Source organism: Ostrinia furnacalis, unplaced genomic scaffold, assembly GCF_004193835.3.
Source record: "Ostrinia furnacalis isolate ACB-3 unplaced genomic scaffold, ASM419383v2 OfSCF0369, whole genome shotgun sequence".
Lineage (NCBI taxonomy): Eukaryota > Metazoa > Arthropoda > Insecta > Lepidoptera > Crambidae > Ostrinia > Ostrinia furnacalis.
In genome coordinates, this window is record NW_021130608.1 from 21,968 (window position 1) to 46,447 (window position 24,480).

At 36.4% G+C, this 24,480-nt stretch overlaps 1 protein-coding gene across 1 annotated transcript; it reads right to left on the bottom strand.

Annotated features, from left to right (window-relative positions):
* Positions 1-581: 581 nt before the first annotated feature.
* Positions 582-24,218, bottom strand: LOC114361221 (gonadotropin-releasing hormone II receptor-like; the record flags this gene model as incomplete). Its single annotated transcript, XM_028316208.1, has 6 exons — positions 24,187-24,218; positions 23,110-23,225; positions 16,166-16,420; positions 10,664-10,817; positions 5,013-5,200; positions 582-652 (listed from the first exon to the last, which is right to left on the bottom strand). Coding segments are annotated over exons 1-6 (816 nt in total), but the record flags the coding sequence as incomplete, so codon positions are not given.
* Positions 24,219-24,480: the final 262 nt, after the last annotated feature.

The following is a 24,480-nucleotide window of genomic DNA, read 5'->3' on the forward strand; positions in this document are numbered from 1 at the left end:
TTAGGTTAATTAATAGTTAATACGTTGCCATGCATCACTACCATGTCTGAGTCATAGTAATATACTATCGGTTCTTAAATTAATTCTAAATTGTGCCAATATCTGGGGTGGTGGGAGCCTGATGACCTGTACTACAGGTATGCAAATACCTATCACAGGCATCAGTCTCACACAAACAACTGTGTTTTATGAATTTGTAATGTGCTTAATAACTTGTGTCATTGTAATGTTTGTGAAAATAAAGACTATTTATTATTATTATTATTACAATGGACTCATCTAATACTGTATAAATGTACTTGATTTAGTAAATCTGCTATATTTAACTCTAATGTATTTAGAAAGAACTGTAATTCTTCATAAAAGACTGACTCAAACTGTTGAAAAGTCTTGAATTAAAGTAATAAACAATTTCGTTCGTTTCAGCCAACTAATGTCCACTGCTGGACAAAGGCCTCCCAAATAAATAATAATGTATTAGTATTTTATTATGCCTTTGTCACGAAGTTATATGAGTTCCTTACTTTGTGTCTCAGTCCCAATGATAGTTATCCTCAGATTTTAATTAGATTGGTACTTACATGATCATGATGATGGCATGAAATGTCGTTGCCTTGTATTTTGCTCTTCAAAAGCTCGGGCCCCGAGATACCTACAACCAAAAAGAACGATTAATAAACCAGCAAAAATTATCTTGAGTTAGCTTTGAATAATAAAAAGGTAAAAATAAATCTTAGAGTTCAGAGTCCCTACTCGTACCTACTTAATTTTTATACAAAAACTAAATAAACACAATAAAATTAAATCCTCAATTTAAAAGTTTTTTAGATCCTCTTACACTGATAGAACGATGAGGTTTCGGAGAAGCAGTCGTTGAACGATTATGTAGCTGTATTGAGATTTCCATTTTGATGAATAGCAATTAATGTGCACTCAAAGCTCAAAACTTTAAGCTCTAAGACCGAATGTAAAGTGACGTGATGCTCATATGTTTTGATGGCCGTGAGGAGTGCAGCAGCGTAGTCATCACAAACTTATAAGGATTTACTTGTGTAGGTACGTGTGTGTGCTCATAACGATAGTATAATGTCTATCAAAACTTTGGAAAAATGAACAGTAGCGAGCCACCTCACGCGCCTTTGCCTTCGTGAATCGCAACAATTATACATACTACCTACCTACAAAGAAACGAGGAATTGACCGTGGCTTCGCTCGCGAAAAATTCAGTTCGTTACAGAAATTCCGACTAAATATCGTTATAAATCATAGGCTATATGTTATTATGATTTATCATTAATATTGTGATGTTTCGGGAAAATCCCTAGTTGTTTTTGCGTGAAAGATGAATCCATCAATCATCACAAACTTAAGGCCACCACCTAACTTTAACGGTAACTATGACGATAACCGGAGCTTTTTGTATGGAGTTTGACAGATTGTTGACGTTTGTCAAAGTTAAAATAAACTGGTGCAACCCACCCTAAGTAGAACATTCACATTGACACGACGTTTCAAAGGCTACATAATAACTTTTGGAGTTCAAAGTGCTGTGTTATTTTATTTCATTCAACACGCTTTTTGCCGTTCAAATCTAGAAAATTAGGTCGCAGTGGTCAACCACAGAACTTAGTGGCTTGCGCCACCAGAATTTCAATCAAAAACATATTTATTTAGTATGAGTTTTCCGTTTTAAGTTGTGATTGAGCTTGTCTAGATAAAGTATTAAGTAAGTAGTTACTTCCTGATTAACATCATTTGACAAATAAAAGCAAGAGGTAGTAGTTATTTGTTTTCAATTTCACATAATTATTAAATTGTCTTGTCAGTGTCATGGTTTCGTTGCTACTCGTGACTTAAAGTATCATAATTGAGACTTTAGTCAGAAATGGTGAACGAGGCCCTTAGAATTTGGTATCAATATTGAACGGTACATTGTGGTTAAAATAAGATGATCTGACATTTTAATTAAATTTAATTTCTCGGAACAATTTGGTAGTAATCCATACCTCTGAATATTTCCGTTTAAATCATTAACCTTTGAGAAGGAAAAGCCAACCCTTGTGTACTTTTGGTTACTTTTAATAGCTATTGTTAATTAGTTTATTTGTAATTCTCATAACTTTTAATGAATACGGAACCTATCTACTCGTATACCTACATCACCTGGTTGGTAGCAAACACAACAAGGCTATAATATCTTTTTATCGACAGTTACGTAGACGATATCGCGGGCAACAAAGGCAAGTTAATAAGAGCGCTTTCACATTTAGGCGATTTAGCAGCGCGACAAACGCGCGACAGACTCGCTGCCGAAAATGTCATACTATGTGACAGCGGATGCATGCCTTCACATTATAAAAACGCCGCTGCCGCGCTTCTAACGCCCTAATGTGAAAGCGCTCTAACTCTACAGTGGACGTTAAACGGTGTGACAAGAGTCAACACTAATTCCATTACGTAACCTAAGTCCTTTCCGGTGGCTTTTAACTCACAAATGCCACAACACACAAGTAAACGAAGCAAACAAATGTCATTCGTAAACAAAACTCAATTAGCAACCCAGTTCCAATGCAATTAGAGTGCACAGTTCTAATTTGAATAAACTAACATGTTTAGTGTCCTTTTGTGTTAGTCTCTTACAAAACTAATTTAGGCGCTGGGTAATAATATAAAAGCTGAATTTAAAATACACATTCGTAAATTGTGAGTATTGTACTAGACTAAGAGCTAGTGAACGCCAGACCTACGTCATTTTGTAAAAGCCACGATGGCTCAAACTTCATTATGCACCAACGTCCAACATTCTAACCTATATTGGGAGCATATGCTGACAAACTTTCAGCTTTTATAAAATTACGTAGGTCAGACGTTCACCAGCTCTTAGTCTATACGAGTAGAATTGTTATTACGTTACAAAAGCGACAGAGATGTACTTAGCAGTCTCTTTTGACATCAAAATTAACGCTGAAATGAAACTAATCAAAGTTACGTCAGAATGTTGGTATATTTTTTATGACCTTTCGACAAACTTAATAACCGACGAAGGAATAAACCGCCCTTTGACATTTTTATTGCAGATTGCACTCAAATATTTGCTGGGAGATGTGTCAACAATATCTTTGATGTTGATTAGCTTAATAATTATTTTCTTAGTACTAATATTAGTTTCAAGTTCTACATAAGTGTTTTTAGATTTTTAAATAAATAAATCAAAATTCGTTAGTCAAAATAACTCAGTCCATATTATACAGTATGGGAGAAGTAAAATTGGTAAATACTATTTAATTTTATTGACCAATGAAAATATTCGGTTCGGTCAGTTCGCATAAAACATTTTTGATCAAAGACAATCTCTCAAAGGAAACGTACGCTGAATGCTCTCCCGCGTTCCAATCGGTTAGCGAAAATAGTTTATCGAATGCAGGCCAAATAAAGTAATGAAAAGTTACCATGAGAGTGAAACAATAATATGACTAAGGTTGAGTTGCACCATCTTACTTTATCTTTGACAAACGTCAAAAATCTGTCAAACTCCATACAAAAAAGCACCGGTTTTTGTTATTGTTACGGTTAAAATAAGTTGGTGCAACTCAGCCTAATACGAGTAAATAACGTACCTACTTACCTACTTACTTACCTGTATACTTTGAATTTTCCAGAGTAACACCAGTTATACAAGGACACGTTTACGGAAAAACATACCTAATCGACACTGTATTATGCATGTAAAATTATATGTCGTTGGTGTACCTATCTTTTTCAATAAATAAACATCTGAAATTCACGGGAGATTGTTCTTTAGCAATAATATGACCTGAATTTGTCATTCCCTGTATTTTCCTTTATTTGCCTCAGGATACACAGAAAAAAATTATTCCAAACATTTATTTCGTTAGTAATAAACGTGAAAAATGGCATGAGCGGTTACCGCTCCGGTTTTCCTCAGTAATTCATAAAAACTCATTCATGACTATTATAAATGAATGAAATTGAGGAGATTCGTAGAAACCTACAAATACGAAATAGTAGCAGAAATACTTACTGTAGATTTATTTTACCTATTGAAATGATATCAGAAAAAAAACGTTTTGTAAGTCTGCGAATGCTTGCTGCAAGCAAATATTAATATTTTCCAAATTCTGAGAACTTGTGAACGAGTAATAGAAAAACCGCCAAGTGCGAGTCGGACTTGCGTACCGAGGGTTCCGTACCATTGATTGATGAAATTAAAATTATTATAAAATGAATTCCTTTTGTAGCATAAGATTAGCCTAAAGTTTAAACTGTCACATAAGTTATTCAATAAAGAATTTATTTATTTATTATTTCAAGCCATTACACATCGATTAGCAAAAAGTTCAATTTTGGCGAATTCGTAAATTTACTTTGACAGTCTACGTGTTAAGTTATTAGTATGAAAGATTACGCGGTAATAATTAAACGGTGTACGATTTACGAAGTATTAAAAAAACTACTTACTAGATCTCGTTCTAAACAATTTTCGTTGGTAGTTTTTATAGTAATGTACATCATATGTTTTTTTTTTTAGATTTTTCAATTTCTTATTTTAGAAGGTAGAGGGGGGACCAAAATATTTCCACTATGGAAGCGTCTGTCACGCAAACTATTCGGATTACAAAAAAAATGTTTTAGAAAACTCGATATCATTTTTGAAGACCTATCCATAGATACCCCACACGTATGTGTTTGATGAAAAAATTTTTTTTGAGTTTCAGTTCTAAGTATGGATGGAGCCCCCAATATTTATTATTATTTTTTTATTTTTGCATCAAAATCCTTATGCGGTTCACCGAATACATCTACCTACCAAGTTTCAACAGTATAGCTCTTATAGTTTCGGAAAAAAATGGCTGTGACATACGGACGGACAGACAGACAGACATGACGGATCTATAAGGGTTCCGTTTTTTGCCATTTGGCTACGGAACCCTAAAAAACATGTTAAAGCACTTTTTTACTTTAATAAAAAAAATGTAAAAACTTGATCTTACCAGGTATCTCAGAATGTGGAGCGTGTATGCAAAAGATCTTCCTCGCTGTCCGTGTGAGAGTCCTCGGATCCAGGGTGTATGTCCCATAGACCAGGGGGTCCATACAGGAGTTGGATACCGCCATGATGAAGAACAGATCCTGCAACCTGGCTGACACGTGCTCTGCCGACTGACGGTCCAGCATGTACCTGGAAAGAAAGTCAGGGTGAAACAGGAATGTTTCCTGGGTAAAAGCAAGATTTTAATTAGTCCGTCAGTTAACTTATCAAAAAATACTCGACGACTCGCCCGTGGCGGGAATGAGTGCTTAATTAAAGTGCAGCACTTTGTGACGTCGCGCGGAACTTCAACGCACCATAACTTTAAAAATGTTCGTAAGAATGACAATAGACGGAGTAAAAATTTTTTTTAGGAAACTAGCCTACACTGGAGAAAGGCCTCCCCACGGATTTCCACGACGACGACGACGATTTAAGTTCGCTTCCACCTTCGGCCTGATCATCACTTACCATCAGGTGAGATACAGGCCAAGAGCTTCCTCGTTGTGGATAACAAAAAATTTGCGGGTTATGTCAGTTACTTTGATTCTCCTAAAGGTTCTTTTCATTCCTGATTCCATCATAACGGGGGCACGTCATAGTCGTCATAATTTGAATTTGAATAAATAAATGCAAGGTGAAACAGACTGACAAAAATATTAACAGTGAATTTGAGACTAACCTCCATAATTGAAAATCTGGAATTTCTCCAGAAAAATTGAAGATGGAAACTTATCAAAGGAAAAAAGAACCCTCCTTTGTGTATTTTAATTTAAAAACGGTAATGCTGGTATATATTATTTGTTTAGGGCCGATTTTGAATCTTCCTATTAAGCACTTTTGCTGTGGGATTTAATCTAAATATTTATTTCTTGTGTAATTTCTTTTCTGCTCAACCCAAAGGTAAACTGGTCGAGAATGCTTTAGTGCATTAAGTTCGCCTTATGTACAAATTTATTTTGGCATAAAAGTTTATATAAATAAATAAATAAATAATTTATAACTTTACTACTTATTTAGATAATTGAACAACACTGAAAATATATAATCTGATATCAGAAAAGACATTTAGAAGTGGAAAAAAAATAAGCACTGTAGGTTTTTACGGAAAGTTGAATGAAGCCGCAAAGATATATGATTTGTAAATCACTTATCTAAATGAAAAGGTTTTATTTATTTGCCTTTTAACAAAATTACTCAATAAGCCTTCTAAAAGTAGAGAGGATTACTTATCCATCCTAGTTTACTTTAGTCGCTCTCGTCTAATAAAAAGGCTTACTAAGCTCTAAGAGGTCCCACGTAAAATACGACCACGACCTTATAGTTCTAGCGATTGACTCAGTCAGTGCCTGAGGTATGAGAGCGGCACCGCGACCGGTGATATTGACACTTTGACGTGACAATCCATACAAATCTGAAGGAGATCTGAAGTCTCACTGACGTTTGACCGTCACAAAAAAACACGGGACTATTCCCACCTCTCGTTCCCACCACTGCAACTCCTATGTAGCCAGGATCTACAGCTTGACCGCCACAAAAACCCAACCAGTGAAGGTCAAGTTTGTCCCGAGGGAAAGTTAAACTGTCATTGGACCCGCAACGAAATTAATCAGAAGAACATAGGAGGAGTTCGAAATTAAGGTTCGACTTCTCTCCATTGCAAAGCGGATGACAGGTGACAAACAAAGGTTTAAAACCTATAAGAAAAGATTTTGCACCACGGACAATAAATTAAATTAAGGGGGCCTTGACCGTCACAAAAGCATCCTCACACACTTGAGGTGCACTGGCTGAGTTACAAATAGCTTGGCATCAATCATGATGAGTCAAACATTTTATGTTTACTGCCGCCAACAAGGCGTTAACATCGTAAAAAGGCTTTATGTCCCACAAAAAACAAATAAGAAGCTTTGATGGAGAATGGAAAGAGAATTGTGCCGCGACACTGAGAAAAACGGGAATTTATAGTTACAGTAAAATAGTTCCTTTAAATATACACTCCGGCGTTTCACGTTAATGAAAGAATAATAGTAAAGACTAGTACGAAGCGACGCTGCTACTAAATTTAAAATCAAGACGAACTAGATTTAAAATCAGACTTAATAGTCTGCCTTGAGGTTATTCTGAATATTTAAGAACATGACTTTGACTATTAATTTTTAAAAAGTAATATTTTATACGTTATCTATACTTATAATAAATCAGTGTACCTACCATGAGTTTACGTTAGGTGAGCTCGCTAGCGAATACGTCAAAAAATTCTATGAAGATTTATTTCTTGAAAGTAGCCGCTAGGGGCGCTGCACAATATGTCACACATTTAAATGTCATTTTTTTACGCAGTCGCTAGCGAGCACACCTAACGTAAACTCATGGTAGGCACACTGTAGAGAGGTCAATTCTGTACAAGAAATATATTTTCAAAATAACTATCAGGGGGTGATTAGTGATCGATACTGATGCCAAAAATGCAATCAGTAAAATTTTTGTCTGTCTGTCTGTCTGTCTGTCTGTCTGTCTGTCTGTCTGTCTGTCTGTCTGTCTGTATGTTCCTTATAGAAACAAAAACTACTCGACGGATTTTAACGAAACTTGGTACAATTATTCTTCATACTCTTGGGCAAGTTATAGGATACTTGGGAATTCCCACGGGAACGGGAATCAGCGGGAAAATCTTTTTGTATGAAAAATCTAAACCGCTTAAGTTAGACGCTTGAAATTTGGCATGCAGGTACCTCGGTAAACTTAAAGCTTAGTTACAACAGGATATTGCAAAATTCCCACGGGAACGGGAGTTAGCGGGAAAAAACATTTGTATGAAAAATCTAAACCGCTTAAGTTAGACGCTTGAATTTTGGCATGCAGGTACCTTAATAAACATAAAGCTTAGTTACAACAGGATATTGCAAAATTCCCACGGGAACGGGAGTTAGCGGGAAAAATATTTGTATGAAAAATCTAAACCGCGTAAGATAGACGCTTGAAATTTGGCATGCAGGTACCTTAGTAAACTTAAAGCTTAGTTACTACAGGATATTGCAAAATTCCCACGGAAACGGGAGTTAGCGGGAAAAAACATTTGTATGAAAAAATCTGAACCGCGTAAGATAGATGAAGGGGGGGTAAAACGAGATCCACGCGTACGAAGTCGCGGGCGGCCGCTAGTTCACAATAAAAGCTTTATTTTTGCATCTTTCGATCTTAAAAACATCGAAGTGCTTATATTCGAAAAGCTCGTCACTAAAGTTTTATCTACTAATGTTATTATTCCTATTCATAACTAAATAAGTAAATAACAATACCATAGTTACGAATCTCTGAAGTTGTAGTTTATTGTTATCGAGTGCATAGTTATAAATATAAAAATTTGCAATACATAGTTTCAAAGTAAATTAAGTATAATTGAATCTATATTTACTCAATTTCAACACATGCATTGTGATTATAGCTAAATCTATTTTCAATCTGAATAATTATCTACTCGTATTTGATTGGTCTGTCTATGGTAAATTATATTTATACATTACTAATTATTATATGAAGATATTGTGACGTCTACTTGTGGTGATCTCTATAAATAAAACATAATTATTTATATTATTTATTTAAACTTTTGCACATAAAAGTAATGTAGAGTGATGTTTATAATTATTTTGACTAGCAGTTAAATTGCTCTAGAACTGAATACATTTCTGAGTTTATGATTGATATAAAAATTCGTTCAAAAATACATTTTCCATTTTGTTCTCAATGAGCAGCACCTGTTTCAACAGAGCCTTTTAATTGACTACTTTAAGGGAAAAACGGTTTCCGTAACTTTAGGAGGCATTTAATTTGATGGCGGTCACCTCTGATCTAGGTCAATGAACAGTAATAATACTTAATTGTACTAGAGTTTAATTACATATCGGCCGTTTGGTGTAGTGGTTCAGAACGGACTACTATGCCGAGAGGTCCCGGGTTCGATTCCCGGCCGGGCAGAAATTGAAATGATGAATTTTGATTTCTGTGACGGGTCTGGGTGTGACTATGTATAATATGTATGTATTTAAAAAAAAGTATATAAGTAGTATATCCGTTAAGCTAGCACCCATAACACAAGCATTAAGTTGCTTACTTTGGGGCTAACTGGCGCTGTGTGAAATTGTCCAAAGATTTATTTATTATTTATTATATATTTTCTTATATTATATAGATCATTTCATCCACGAAGACGCGCCCCACCACTTTTTGGTCGAGAGAGGCGCGGGGTGCGAGGAGTTTGATCTGAGCAATCAGAGCGTTATTATTGTAGTGTGCATGTGCACTCATAGATGCGTCGTTATTGCAGAAAGTAAATAAATACCTAACCATCTTTAGAATAAATGAGAATACTCGTAGAATAGGAAATCCATATCAGACATTAGTCACTCACCAGTGGCTATTGATTCCAGTCAACTGCCAATTACAGCCCCCTCGACAAAGAAAAATGTGACAAAGAGATATAGACCCTCGTGATATATTTAATTTCCCTTCACGGAAAAGCGATTTCAGCTCCTTACCAAATAATTTATTAGTTAAAAAGTGTTTTTTTCATTTCAAAATATTATGTCGTTCGATATCAGATTAGTAATAGGTGCGTTACATACAACTACATTTTCAGACAGTCACACAAGGAACAGGAAAGCTTCTTAATTTTAACTTACCATAAAGTCATGGTGGCATGCAGCAGCCAGCAGCAAGCGAAGACTGTGGCGATGGTGACGGTCATCCTTAGCGTCACTCTGCTGTGGTCAGACTATAGATCGTTTCATTCACGAAGACGCGCCACACAAATTTTTGGTCGAGGGAAGCACGGGGTGCGGGGAGTTTGATCCGAGCAATCCGAGCAATCCGAGCGTCATTATTGAAGTGTGCGTGTGCACTCATGGATCATACTTATAGCGTGTACGAATAACACTCAAACATTAGCAGAAAAATGGTGGGACGCGTCTACGTAAATGAAACGACCTATACTGGTCTTACCATAGAGTGATGGTGGCGTATGGAAGCCAGCAGCAAGCGAAGACTGTGACGATGGTGACGGTCATCCTCAGCGTCACTCTGCTGTGATCAGTCTGCTGGTCTTGCCATAGAGTCATGGTGGCATACGGCAGCCAGCAGCAGGCGAAGATTTTGACGATGGTGACCGACATTCTCAGCGTTCTCCGGCGAGCTTTCGCCAACAGGCGCTGGTTGAACCTCCTCAGCATGACTCAGCTATGGTCTTACCATAGAGTCATGATGGTATACAGCAGCCAGCAGCAAGCGAAGACTGTGACGATGGTGACGGTCATCCTTAGCGTCACTCTGCTGTGGTCAGATTGCTGATCTTACCATAAAATCATGGTGGCATATAGCAGCCAGCAGCAAGCGAAGACTGTAACGATGGTGACGGTCATCCTCAGCGTCACTCTGTTGTGGTCAAACTGTTGGTCTTACCATAGAGTCATAGTGGCATACGGCAGCCAGCAGCAGGCGAAGACTGTGACGATGGTGACCGACATTCTCAGCGTTCTCCGGCGAGCTCTCGCCAACAGGCGCTGATTGAACCTCCTCAGCATGACTCTGCTATGGTCAGACTGCTGGTCTTACCATAGAGTCATGGTGGCATATGGCAGCCAGCAGCAAGCGAAGACTGTGACGATGGTGACGGTCATCCTTAGCGTCCTCCGACGAGCCCTCGCCAGCGGCCTCTGGTCTGATCTCCTCAGCATCACTCTGCTGTGGTCGGACTGCTGGTGCTTTTCTATGAACAAAAGCAATTACACGTCATTATTTTAGAAAGTTACAAACATTATGGCTCTTCATTATTAATTGATTATATCGATCACAATCGTCTGTTGATCTTCTCTCTCAGCAACTGCCCTGCGTTGAATGTTCTGACGCATATCGCGGTCGTTCCAGTGCAAATAGTTCACCAAATATTAGTCTTTGGAATTGCCTTCGCTGTCAGTTAATAACTAACTACAAATTCCTGTTCCCTGAGCCTAATCCAATTCAGAAAAACAGTCAATAAACGCTCTGACACATTAGGGTAACAGTAACGGTAGAACTTTTTTACACATTTCTTCCCTAATGCGTCAAGCTTTCAAGTGGCTGCTTCCACTCCAGAAGCGGAAGTATGAAAAATGAGTGCCATATAAGTACCGCTTAACGTTTATACTATGAGAACAAACGTGTGATGTGTTTGCTTCTTAATAAAATTAATGATTACCCAAGTAAAAGCGACAGCCGCAAAAGACAGGATGACCGTATTAAAATTTAACCGTACCGGTTATTTACCTTTGAAGTGCATCCGTGTTTTACAGTTCACGGAAACTGGCTAGATTGCCAATAAACGATGAAAATAGAGCAAAGTGCTTTGAGTAAATTCAATAAAGGCTATCATGATGGCCCAGTAGGGGAGATTGAGGCAAAGAGAATATAGTTTTGATTCTTTAACTCATTTATGTCACTAGGTATGTTAATTCATACTTTTCGAAAAATAATTACAAACTTTTATTGTAAACTAGCTTTCCGCCCGCGGCTTCGCCCGCGTGGAATTTTGTCTGTCACAAAAAAACTTTATCGCGCGCGTCCCTGTTTCAAAAACCGGGATAAAAACTATCCTATGTTCTTTCCCGGGACTCAAACTATCTCTATGCCAAATTTCATCAAAATCGGTTGCGAGGTTTAAGCGGGAAAGCGTAACAGACAGACAGACAGACAGACAGACAGAGTTACTTTCGCATTTATAATATTAGTTGGGATAACTGACTACAAATTGTTCATAATTATACCTTTAAGGTGTATCAAGACTGTAGGTACCTACCTAAGAATATTTTGTACGAGTACCTACTACGTGACATTCTGTAATACTTTCTTAATTTTGAATGAGTAAAATTAAATGGTTATGATTATGATGTGATTACTGACGTCAACATTATATACTATCTCCGGTAACTAGGTTTTTAACCACACAATATCTAACCAGATACCTATTACAACCATTATGTAGGTAACAAAGTATTTACATTTACATAATTCTATAAAAGTCTTCCTGGAATTTCCTTGCTGCCTGATTTTAACAAAAAATGGATGTCAACTTGTCACGTCTTATAAGTTGGTATGCTATAGTTTACCATTTTGCGATGAATCATGGTAAAGAAGGAAAACATCCTTTTTACATAATTTATGATGGGCTCTGTAATTTATTGCGCGCCCCCAAGCTTAATATTGAGGAAGAAATAAATATACTCTCATCCATGTACCATTAATATCAAAGAAATATTAATATTGATTGCTTACTCACCTACTTTCAATATGCCACCTTTACTTTCCATTTGTTTGATAGCTTGGTGAATATCTAAGATATTAAATCCTAAATAGTTTAACAATATTCAATAATTATTATCAATCATTAATCATGTGGATTTATAAGTAACATTTCTGAGGTCAATCTGTTGTTTAAGAGCAGCCATTATTTGTGTTTCACAAGCTTTAATGAGGGTTTTCGCGAATGAAAAATCCGCCAGATGGCAATACGTAGACGCGAGGTCCAAATGGATTGGTTATTTTTGACATGACATTGACAGATATGTCAAAATCCACCAATCACGCAGCAGTCAGACCCCACATCCACATCCCGCCATCAAGCGGATCTTTCATTCGCGAAAACCCTCATTGGTCGCAGCTTCGCAGCCTAACGAGGCATAGAACAAAATTCTTTCAAAATCATTCAATCATTTGATGTTATAACCTAACTATGTAAATACTTAGGGTGAGTTGCACCATCTAACTTTGACGGTAACTATGACGATAACCGGTGCTTTTTGTATGGAGTTTGACAGATTTTTGACATTTGTTAAAGTTAAAGTAAGATGGTGCAACCAAGCCTTAAGTATTCATAAATTGAACTGATAACCTCTTACTTGAATGACTTCAATTCTCCAATCACTAAACTATGAAAGTAAATCGGGAATGTGAAGTGACATTATTATAATTCCTTACTTTAGTCGAACAAGTAGTTTTACCAAATACATTGGACAAACAAATTCCTAAGAAAGGTTCAACATCCCTTAGCTTATTGAATCGTACAACAAAAGACCTTTCGCTGTGAACAAAATATTTTATCCTTTCATCTACATTTTCACAGTAAAGCAATAAAAATCGGTAACCTAACAATTCAATTGTCGAATTTTCGGAAGGTGTCGAGAGAGGGTTATTTCCTCAGATCATAGAAACTATGATCTGAGGTTATTTCTATGTAATTGTAGAGCGCTTTCATATTAGGGCGTTAGAAGCGCGACAGCAGCGCGGCAGCGGCGTTTTTATAACACTAGCTTTTGCCCGCGGTTTCACCCGCATGAAATTTAGTTTGTCACAGATCGTCATAAATTGCAACCTATATGTTATTCTGGGTTATAAACAATAATACTGTAAAGTTTCATCAAAATCCGTTCAGTGGTTTTTGCGTGAAAGAGTAACAAACATCCAGACATCCAAACTTTCGCATTTATAATATTAGTAGGACTAGTAGGATGAAGGCATGCTTCCGCTGTTACATTGTAAGTATGAAATTTTTTAGGCAGCGCGTTTGTCGCTCTGCTAAAATCGCTTAAACGTGAAAGCGCTCGTAGCGTTTCCCGGAATAGTGGGTATTTACATTTCATTTCGAGTTGGGTTTACCTAGTAGTTAAGCCTTTATTTAAATGTTAAACAACAGATTTTCATAAATTCGCCTAGACAAGCTTTGCCTAATTGCCTAATCCACCCACACCTTTGCTTGTCATCTGTCATCCGTTTTGCTTTGGAGTGATGTCGGTCTTTAGGAAGCCCTTCTATTTTCTTGTGACTAATTTCGTTGCAGATAGGTACTTAGTACATAATTATGACAGTTTAACTTTCTTCTTCTTCTCAGTCGGTACACTCTTGTCAGTGTGGTCGTGGTCATAATTTTGAATCAGTTTAACTTTACCCTCATACAAACTTGTCCTACAGTATTCCTTTTTATTAGAGACTAGCTTTCCGCCCACGTCTTCGTCCACGTGGAATTTTTCGGCTTTTTTGTATAACCTATGACACTCAGCAATAATATAATGTGACTTTCTATTGGTGAAAGAATTTTTAAAATCGGTTCAGTAGATCCCAAGATTACCCCTTACAATTTAACAAATATACAAACCCCTATTAAACTTTGTTTTCTTCCCTAAATTCTGAAACATCAGAAGTCTTATAATCCGAAAGTCCTTCAAGTCTTAAATAAGACAAGTTAGGATCACGATTCCTCTCTGTTAAATCTGAAATTTGTATAGGTATTATACTCAGGCAAATGAACAACGACTTAGTAATTTAATCATTGTGAATGGAGAGACAAGAGACAAAAGTTACACCCGTATTCACAAACAAAATGCTAGCTTAAGTGAAGCAGCAAATCGAACGCACAGCGTTGAATAGAGATCTGTAAATGGTTCGTGTGTTACCTGTGCGTCCACGTGCACTGTGAGACGTCATAGTAATGTTTGTGAATACGGGCGTTAGTCAGTTTATTAGGCAAGAACTTTTTTACATAATAAACACAATCAAGGAGCGCCACAAAGCACGATAATTTTTACTCCAGTCTCTGACATCTTTATTTTGAAAGTCGTCAGTCCGTCGAGTAAACTATACTACGAGACTTGGTTTAAGAGTACCTATCTGGTTTAATTCATTCACCAAAGAAAGTTTTACTTATTTTGAATGTTAGTTATGTATGATATTCAGAACTGTTTTTACTCCAAACTTCTCATTTTATTTTCAGAAAAATAACTGCTTGCCTGAATATCTACTGGCTTTACTTATTCAAGTACCTAACTCATACGTGAAATGGCCTTCTAGCCATTTATTTACTTGATGGAGAGTACAGACCTACATGAAACGGTAGAAGTCCATTATTTATTTAGAAACAAAAGCGGCTGTAGCACTTACACACTGGAAAATTCTACAGCTACCTACACACATTATTTATAGCAATGTACCTAAGTCAAAAACCAGTAAATAAAATGTTAGAGTCGAAAAAATTTACCAAGTGAGTATCGTACTTATTCTGTGGTATCGTGTCGGTTCCATAGTTGTCTGTCGTTACCACAATACATTTCAGAAGCATGCAATTACTTCATCTAAAGTCACTTTCAATATTTTCTTTCTTAAGATTTTTTTATTAGGTAAGAAATTTTATAATACACGAGTTAAAGTCGTTTAACTCATAAGTGATAGTCGTAGTATCACTCTGAAACTAACTGATCTATCATAACCGTTATAGTTTTCCTTGAAAGTTCATGAAAAGCACTATTATTTGAGGGATAATACATGTAATTATTTTGCGTGTGTAATTACGTGGTATAGATAGTCGGCTGTCGTTACTCATCCGTTGCCAAGCTACATATGAACGAATCCCGAATTACTTACCCCCCACGTTTTATCCCGAAAAATCATTAATTTCCCGAGGGACACGCGATGTGTTGCCTTTCGTCTACAAACCGAAGCCTACCTGGTGGGAAGGAAAGCAATTAATAACTTGATACTTTTCCTACACAATAAAATTCCTTTCCTTTTGAAATTTCGTTACTTATGTACCTCTAATTTTGTGGGAGGCGGTCAAAGACGGGTTTAAGTGATATTAATGGTTGTAATTAATGACAGGAAAGGATGCCCATTAGGATGGTGTCATAAATCCGATACACGATACCCGTTTGTGAAAGTTTGTGATTTGCAAATTAACGAAGAGCTATTGCAAAAACTAAGAATTTGCCTAAAACTTTTGTAGACATAATAAATGAAATATATAAATATTCAAAGAACTTTACTGTCCCAACGGCCATCAGATCTACGATGTGCCCCGCCCACTGCCGCATAATTTTGGCAATTCTGCGGACTATGTCGGTTACTTTGGTTTCCCTACGGATCTCCTCATTTCTGATTCGATCATTTAGGGAAGCGTGCTTTATCGTCCCTTGGGTAACTTTAAGCCTTCTTATGGGGCCCATTGTAAGGGTACTTATTAAGGATTTGCCACACTAGATGCGTTCTCAGGTCTGCGGCCCGCACGGTCTGATCGCATCAATAGCCAGTTCTTACCAGAATTCTCCTTGCTATTCTTTGAGATCTCATAGAAGATACAAGCATAGCAGACGGTGATGATCATCAGTGGGAGGAAGTACATGGCGCAAAGACAGAAGACGTTGTAGGCCAACTCCTGGTGCTGACTGGCGAAGGCTTCGAAGGAGACGCACTGCTGGAACTCTGGCACCTTCGGGTGCGTCATCACGCGGAAGACCAGGCTCTGAAACAAAGAGAAGTGATTGATCAAGCACAGGATTGTGAGCTTTAGGTCTTTTACAAAAGAGCGATTCTTCTGTGCGTTTAGCACTCGTTTTGTCATACGAGCTTTTCATCATAACAATCATGACGTACAGTCGATAGCAGAATGGTACGTAGTATCATTGTACGTACATTTATTTTTAAGTATTGTTGTATGTTAAATGTATTGTCGATTATACTGAATAAACAGTCGCTCTTTCTTTCTTTCATTCTTTCTTCTTTAATACTACTTACTACATAAAATGGCACAGCGTTTAGATTGATGTTCTGTCCGCACATTCATACATGACACATTCTTAATCTCACGATTGGGATATGTTGGGAACAGCTCTTTTCTCTTTAAAAACCTACTTTCAGAAAATAAATGAATTTTACTCAAAAACACCAATATCCCATACAATGTATTTGTGTAAGTATTAGATTTACGAGTTATTTGTCCAAATGTAGTAGAAATTGTAATTCATATTTATTATGGTTCGATAAATTTGGTTATCAATCAGATTTACAGGGAATCTAAATAATTATGCAAACTGATTAATTGTTGTGTTCTTATTTATCATGTTCGTTACTCTTTCACGCAAAAACTGCTGAACGGATTTTGATGAAACTTTACAGTATTCTTTATAACCCAGAATAACATATAGTAGTAATAACATATAATAATAATAACATACAATAGAATAACATGTAGTAGGCTATAAATTATGACAATCTGTGACAAACGAAATTTCACGCGGGTGAAACCGTGGGCAAAAGCTAGTGTATAAATATTTGCTAACGGAAAACCGGGATGAGTGTGTTAATGTGTCTTTTAAAATAAGACAACGTGGCTCTTAGTTGGGTAATGTAGAGTCATGAGTGGAGTCTTATTTTAAAAAGGCTACCAACGATTGCAATCAATTCAATTTCATAACTTACGTGTGTTGCCTTAATAAAATGTAGCCTATGTTGCCCGGGTCAAAATAGTGAATCGATTGACACCTTATTCGTCAAAATAACATCCGTAAATACAAACGTACGAGTACATATATTTGGCTTCGAAGTAGTCGGGTAAAAAGCCAATAGTCAATTGTGACATAGATGTATACATTTATGATGATGTAAGATGTATACATCCACGTGTCTTCCTTTACTTTTCTATACTTATACATATTCTAACGTAATTGTCCCTCGACATACATTTATTTGGCTTCAAAGTAGTTGGGTAAAAAATCAAGACATGAATCGTCAATTGTTATCCATCCACGTGTCTTGTTTACATTTTCCTGAGTGAGTATCGTACTTCTAACGTGTAATAAAATTGTTCTACTAACAAGAGCCTTTAGATCTTTTTTGACGTCAGAATATAAATAAATGTAACTATACTCTTTCTATCGTGTTTTGTTTTAGGATATTAATAATATCTTTTTACGCTCTGTTACTAAATTGGGAAAACAAAATGTGTTCCGTATTGTTATGTACACAATAATTTGTTTACACATGGCCTCGGAACGTGGTCCAGTTCTTTTGGGAAACTGGGAGTGTGTCAATAATCTTTATTTAGAAAAGGAGTATAATGCCTGTCATTCATAATTAATAATTTCCGCGTTTGTTCCCTTGATGTGCTTCATACAAAGTATAAACAAAAGATTATTATCTGGTAAGGCCCGTATTCACAAACGATGCTTGCTTAAGTGAAGCAGCAAATTAAACGCACAGCGTTGAATAAAGCTCTGTGATTGGTTCGTGACCCTGTGCGACCCTGCGCACTGTGTAACCTCATAGTAACGTTTGTGCGTGGCGTCAAAATTCTAATCAAACTCAGCTCCCCTGTGATTGGTGTAATAATATTTCCATTATTTTCGCACTAAATGATAGTGTAAATAAGGGTAAGAAAGAAAACCACTGAAGAAATGCATTTCTTCAGTGGCCGCTTCTGCCTCTGTGGACTTACCATGGCTGAAATGATGATGATAAAATAATGATTGTTTACAGTTTTATGTGAACATATTTCTGCTAAAACCCCTAGAGAGCGTCCCTGCGCTCTCTTAAAAGCTCTGGTTCCAAGCGATAAAGCAAGAGTACCTACTTATCTATACCTATCTACCTACTCATATACTTTTATGATAATGTCTACACGCTAATATACAACGTTACGCACGTGGGTGCGAAAAATGATATATTAAATTATACATTCATTTAAGACGTTCGCCTATCAAGTAGCTCATTCATATTCATCTATTTCATTGTCAGAATATGATATGAATTTGAAACTTTACGGTTCGCCGTGAAGCTGAAAATAAAACTTTTTTATACATTCTAAATTTTATTACTACCCGTTGTCTGTACCCATAGTACAAACTTTGCTTAGTTTGGGACTAGAAGCGCAGTGTAAAATGTCCAAGGATATTTATTTATTATTTATTTAAATAAATTCAGAAGGAAGCCAATGAAACCGTATTTTTAATGCAAGCAGATAGATAAGAGATTCCAATAATTTTTCTCCTCTCATTCTAGTAAACTTTTTCAATAGAGTACTTTTGATAACAGAGGGATTTAATTTGTCTACAAAAAATGTTATTGAATCATTTATTTTGATAAATTCTACTTTATAATAAAATATTTGCAGTTAAAATTTTAATACACTTTGCTCTTTTATGTATACTGTAATTAAAATGGTTCCAAAAATATTTTCTTAAAAATGTCATTTCGGCTCAAATGTTTAGAAAATTAATTTTAGGAAAATAATTTCATTAAGCAAGAAAATTAAGCCTTAGATAAGGGTGTTAGGCCAAAAAACTTGTTGAAATGAATAGCATTTAAACATTTCTAATAAGTACCTAAGTACGTATCTTAATGAAAATACATCTTAAATGTCTAAAACACAAGTGCCTTACTACAAACATGTTAAACGCGCGATGAACACTTGTTTAAAATGAATGAATGAACATTTCGATAATGAATGTCAATTTAAACTGATCAACACCAGGTTAACTTAATATAAGGGGAAATAGGTTTATTTTAGACCGAATTACTCAAGTTACACTAGTAAACATAATAATATGTTAATTATACCTAATCATGCTCAGTTACAGTAGGTACATTACAATCACTTCAATTCACTTCTAACATTGTAATTTATTACTATAAATTAATATACGTATTAATTTTAATATTACTTATAGCTAGTTCGGCAGATTCACTGTTTTTAAGTTTTTAACTCCCTGTATAGTCTATGACCAAATGAACCCTGACTGATTCTGTAATATTCAAAGAAAAATCTATAAAAATGTTGTATCATTGCTAATTGAATGANGACACAATTTACTCTTCGGTCTTACGAGGATACATAAACGTGTATATTGTGCCACTACAAGCCTTATAATGTGAACCTCCGAAACCTCTCTGTTAGCTGTATGGTACAATTTATTTATTACCTGTATCAATATCAGCTACTTAAAGATCGCTTTTTTTCAACCGCTAATCATAGAAATAATTACAAATTCAAATACGATCAATTCCATCGTTCTGAAACGCAATAAACAATGCAAGCAATTATAGAATTAAAAAGCGTGTACACTTTCCACGTACCACGTGCTGTTGTAACTTGTTGGTTTTTAAAGCAAATGGAACGTAAACATTCTGGTACGTGTGCTAACGCTTTCGTTACATAAGTATTATATAGTTAACTATAATGCGATTCGATCACAAACCTCATTAATCAAAGACATTTGGAGCGACAATACGTAAATGGGCCAAAGATTAGGTAAGTGACTTGCAGAAGGTGACAAAAGAAATGATACCTAAAAAGAACTTTATTGTCATTGGGCGAAAATAGAAATAAAAGTTTTTTCAAGATTTAAATAGTATTTGTACTAACCATAACAAATAAGAGGATTTCAGATAATCCAATTTCATATACCGTAAATAATTCAGATTCAAAAGGTGAGACAAATAATTACGAATTAGGTACTCGTATTATTGATAAGTAAGTAAAAGGTATAATATGTATAGCCCGTAACCTAATATTCACTCTAAATGAGTGGATATTTTAAAGTGTCACTTAAAAACTGAATCAAGATCATTGGAGTGAGTAACTCGTCGTTTTATAAAATTGAATTGTATATCACTTCAAAGTTAAGATAACCTTCTATCATTAGCATTACCAAAAACTAAGGCAAGCAGCAAAGTAAGCACATCGTGTAAACGATCACTACTATAGGCAGTAAAGGTAAAACCCCTTGTAGGTTTCATCAACCGTGTAAATCTCGATCTCTAATGTAGGCAGAAAACCCCATCCAAATGTAGAGTCTCTGTATTTTTGATCTATGAGCCATCAAAGCCAGTCGTGCGTACAAGACTACAATTGTTTACACGGAAGATAATGTTGCATTGATCTGATGGACCGATGATAGGCGAGCTTGCCTGATGATTGACCAGAAGAATGGCTGTTGTTGATTTTGTTAGCCAACCTGTCTTTGCAAGTAGGTTATGAAGCAAGTAGCAGGTAGAAAGGTCATATCGTAATTAGTCTGCTTGTATTTTAAGTTTAAGATACCGTAATGAAAAGTAAAGAAAGATAGAGTGATACATTTATTACAATGTACATCACACAAATACAGGCATTTACATACATATAAGTAGCACATAATAGGGAAGAAAAACAAAAACAAAAGTGAACTGATCAGGATGCTCGCTGCAACGGGACCCCACTCAGCATATGCCGTGGCCCACGGTGACGAAGGCCACGAACGCTGCTTTTCAGCGTCTATAACTACATCATAAAAATTTGATACAGGTATGTAATGTTAACAGCGTTGATGTATTTCGGCAGTTGAAAGTTATATGGCCAGTTCCTCTGTGGTTGAGGATTCCGGGTGAAGTTCCCTTCCACCTTCGGCCTGATTCTTCCAGTTTCTTCATTGTGAACAAAAAAAGGTACAATTAGGTACGCCTAATTCTTGGCAAAATGGCTCTAAAGGATCAATTCCCAGGTGGAAAATTCTCAGTTTTTTTAGGACGATTCATTTCTTTAGTGTAACAAACATCTTTTATCAAAGCAGAACCATTAATAGGAGCAATCAAAATTAACAGCCTACGCATCGAATCCCCCATAAACATTTGATCGCCAGTAGCCGTAGTATTTCACAATCATCGGCGCGCGCGCATCTAGTCGATTTGACACGCGTAAATATGGGTTGCGATATGGCCTATAGCCGTAGACTATGAAGGTGAAATGAAATGTTTTTTTGCAAAGCACATTGACACTAATCAGACAAAAAGTCTAAAAAGCTGTGTAATAATTTATAGACCTTATTTAAACCCTAGTTCTCATTAAGTACCATAGCAAGCAGGCGTTTAAAAACTTTTTTTTATAAGTAACTGGCCAATGATGCAGATTGGTGCGTTTTATAAAAAACACTAGCTTTCCGCCCGCGGCTTCACCCGCGTGAAATTTTGTCTGTCACAGAAAAACTTTATGGCGCGTCTCCCCATATCAAAAACCGGGATTAAAACTATCCTATGTCCCTTCCCGGGGCTCAAACTATCTCTATGCCAAGTTTCATCAGAATCGCTTCAGTTTTAGGCGTGAAAGCAAGACAGACAGACAGAGTTACTTTGGCATTTATAAATGTATTAGTATAGTAAGATAGTATAGAAGTATAGATAGTATCTATAGATAATCCTTCTGACGCAGTCGGGTAAAAGCAGTTTATTTGATCATGAGATGTCTTACACACAAACACATTTCCCAAAATTAATTAAAGCCAAACAAGGCCCTTTTAGGCGCAAGGTAAGAGCTACTTCACCGGATCATACAAGTCAAGATTTCCCCCAAATCATTAATTTATTCTACAGTACAATTTCGTTGGTACATAAATATCCTAGATGTAGCAAAGACATTTCCTCATCGCTCAAAAGGAAATCTCAGTAAACAAAAACATAGGTCGTGTCCACACCGGGCATCGATCCACGGAACCGCTCCCGATTACGCAACCAATATTTCGCAACCGCACGCGCGGGAACATCGCGCGATTTGACACGCGCCGGCGCAGCACTACCATAAATTGCGATTTACAACTTGTTAATAAAAGCATAAAATCCAAATTTCTTTGCAAGGTACTGGGTTACAGGTTCGATCTTATTTCTAGTTCATAAAAGGTCGTGAAGTTATGGTAAAGTTCTGAAGTAGTTTTGAAACTTGTAATGAAGGGCTTAAGGGTCAAACTTGTGTAAGTATTATGGTTGATTGTACAGTAACTGTTGTTGTTGTTACAGTGGATCAGGCTTTATTATCTGTTCCCGTTCATTAAGTCATAAAATAGGTAATTATGAGGTACTTTGATAATTATGTGTTTAAGTACGAGTAATCATACCATTATAATAATAATATGTAATTGATACTATGGTCCTAAACTTATAGGTGTATCAAAGTACGCATGACTAAGTATTTTAGCCTATGTCAGTCCACTGCTGGACGTAGTTTTCCCCAAAAGTCACTACCAGATCATGGAATCTAGCTTTTTCAGCCATCTTCAGTCAGATACTTAATAACAAATACAGTAGATATCAAATATTAACGCCCGTATTCACAAACATTACTATGAGGTCTCACAGTGCGCGTGGACGCACAGGGTGACACACGAACCAATCACAGAGCTATATTCAATGCTGTGGATTCTATTTGCTGCTTCACTTAAGCAAGCATCGTTTGTGAATACGGGCATAAGAAATTAACCGTAAAATTGAAAGTATAAAAATAGCACCCACTGAAGTTAGCACTAGCTTAAGAGATAGATCTCCATTGCTTTTGACTAAAAGCCCGTGAACACCAGACCTTCGTTATTTTATAAAAACTGAAAGTTTGTCAGATCATGCTCCCAACACAGCTTAGAGAAGAACGATGGACAATCATGAAGTTTGGGCTATCGTGGCTTTGGCAGCTACCCTAAAATACCTACTATAGATGACCCACGCTGAACTGTCCCACCAAACTCAATGACAGGGGGGCGCTACCATCGTTCAACTATATGGTTTCCAACATGGCAAAAATCGAAACCAGCGATCCGGTATTGACGGTGGCGCCCCACTATCAATGTCATTGATAGGACAGTTCAGTATTTTGGAACTATATTGATCTTAGCCAAACGTCCGAAAAGGTGACAGCTATCCATCAATGTAGGTTGACACTTGTCAAAACAAGTGTCAAACTTCAGGTTTTATCACGCAAGTATTGATCCCAAACTTTAAGCAGCAGTGTCATAATGTCAAATCCAAACACCTTCAAACAACATCCGTGTTACATAACGAGCATGAATACACCATCATAAGAGATGTATTGCTATAGCGGGTTGCGCCTACGCATCGAACATTTTATAGGGCTGCCTCCTCATTTGAAAATGACTGCGCATTTTCACCATCAATCCCTACCCCTATGGTAACATTTAAAAGAAATTTTTCATAGGGGTCACTTAAAAATTAGGGATGGATGGTGAAAACGGGCATAAGAATTTTTAAAATAAATTTTAACGTAAATTTTTGATATTATGCGAGAAACGTGGATTTACTACAAACAATAAAGAAATGACGGTCTCCTTTTTAGTAAATGTCCAAAACAGAATAGCAAGAAACACGAATTTATAGTGGAATTTTTGTAAGTACAATAAAATTTAAAATGATATGAATTTGTCGTCTAAAATTAACTATGCATAGGTTGTCTCTGCTTGTTTTTTAAGTTAATTTAGAAAAAGACAACGGATTGACTAAGAAAAAGTCTCATATTTTTGTACAAACTTTACATTGTTTTGAGTGTAGTTTCTGCTAGAGCCATACCTATAGCATAGTAACCTACTGCCTGCCTTGAAATACAAGATGGCTGCATCAGAATTACACGAACTTTTTACAACACACAGCCCTAACGAAGCCTATTGTTTGCGATGCATATCTATGGAAACTGATGGGAAGCTTGCACTTTTTGCCAGCGAATTATGTCAGTCAGCGATTGCGTCGATATCTGACAGTTCCGTAACACTTCTAACTTTTACATTGATGGAATGTGTAGTTTGTATATCAAAAGAATCGATTGTTATCGG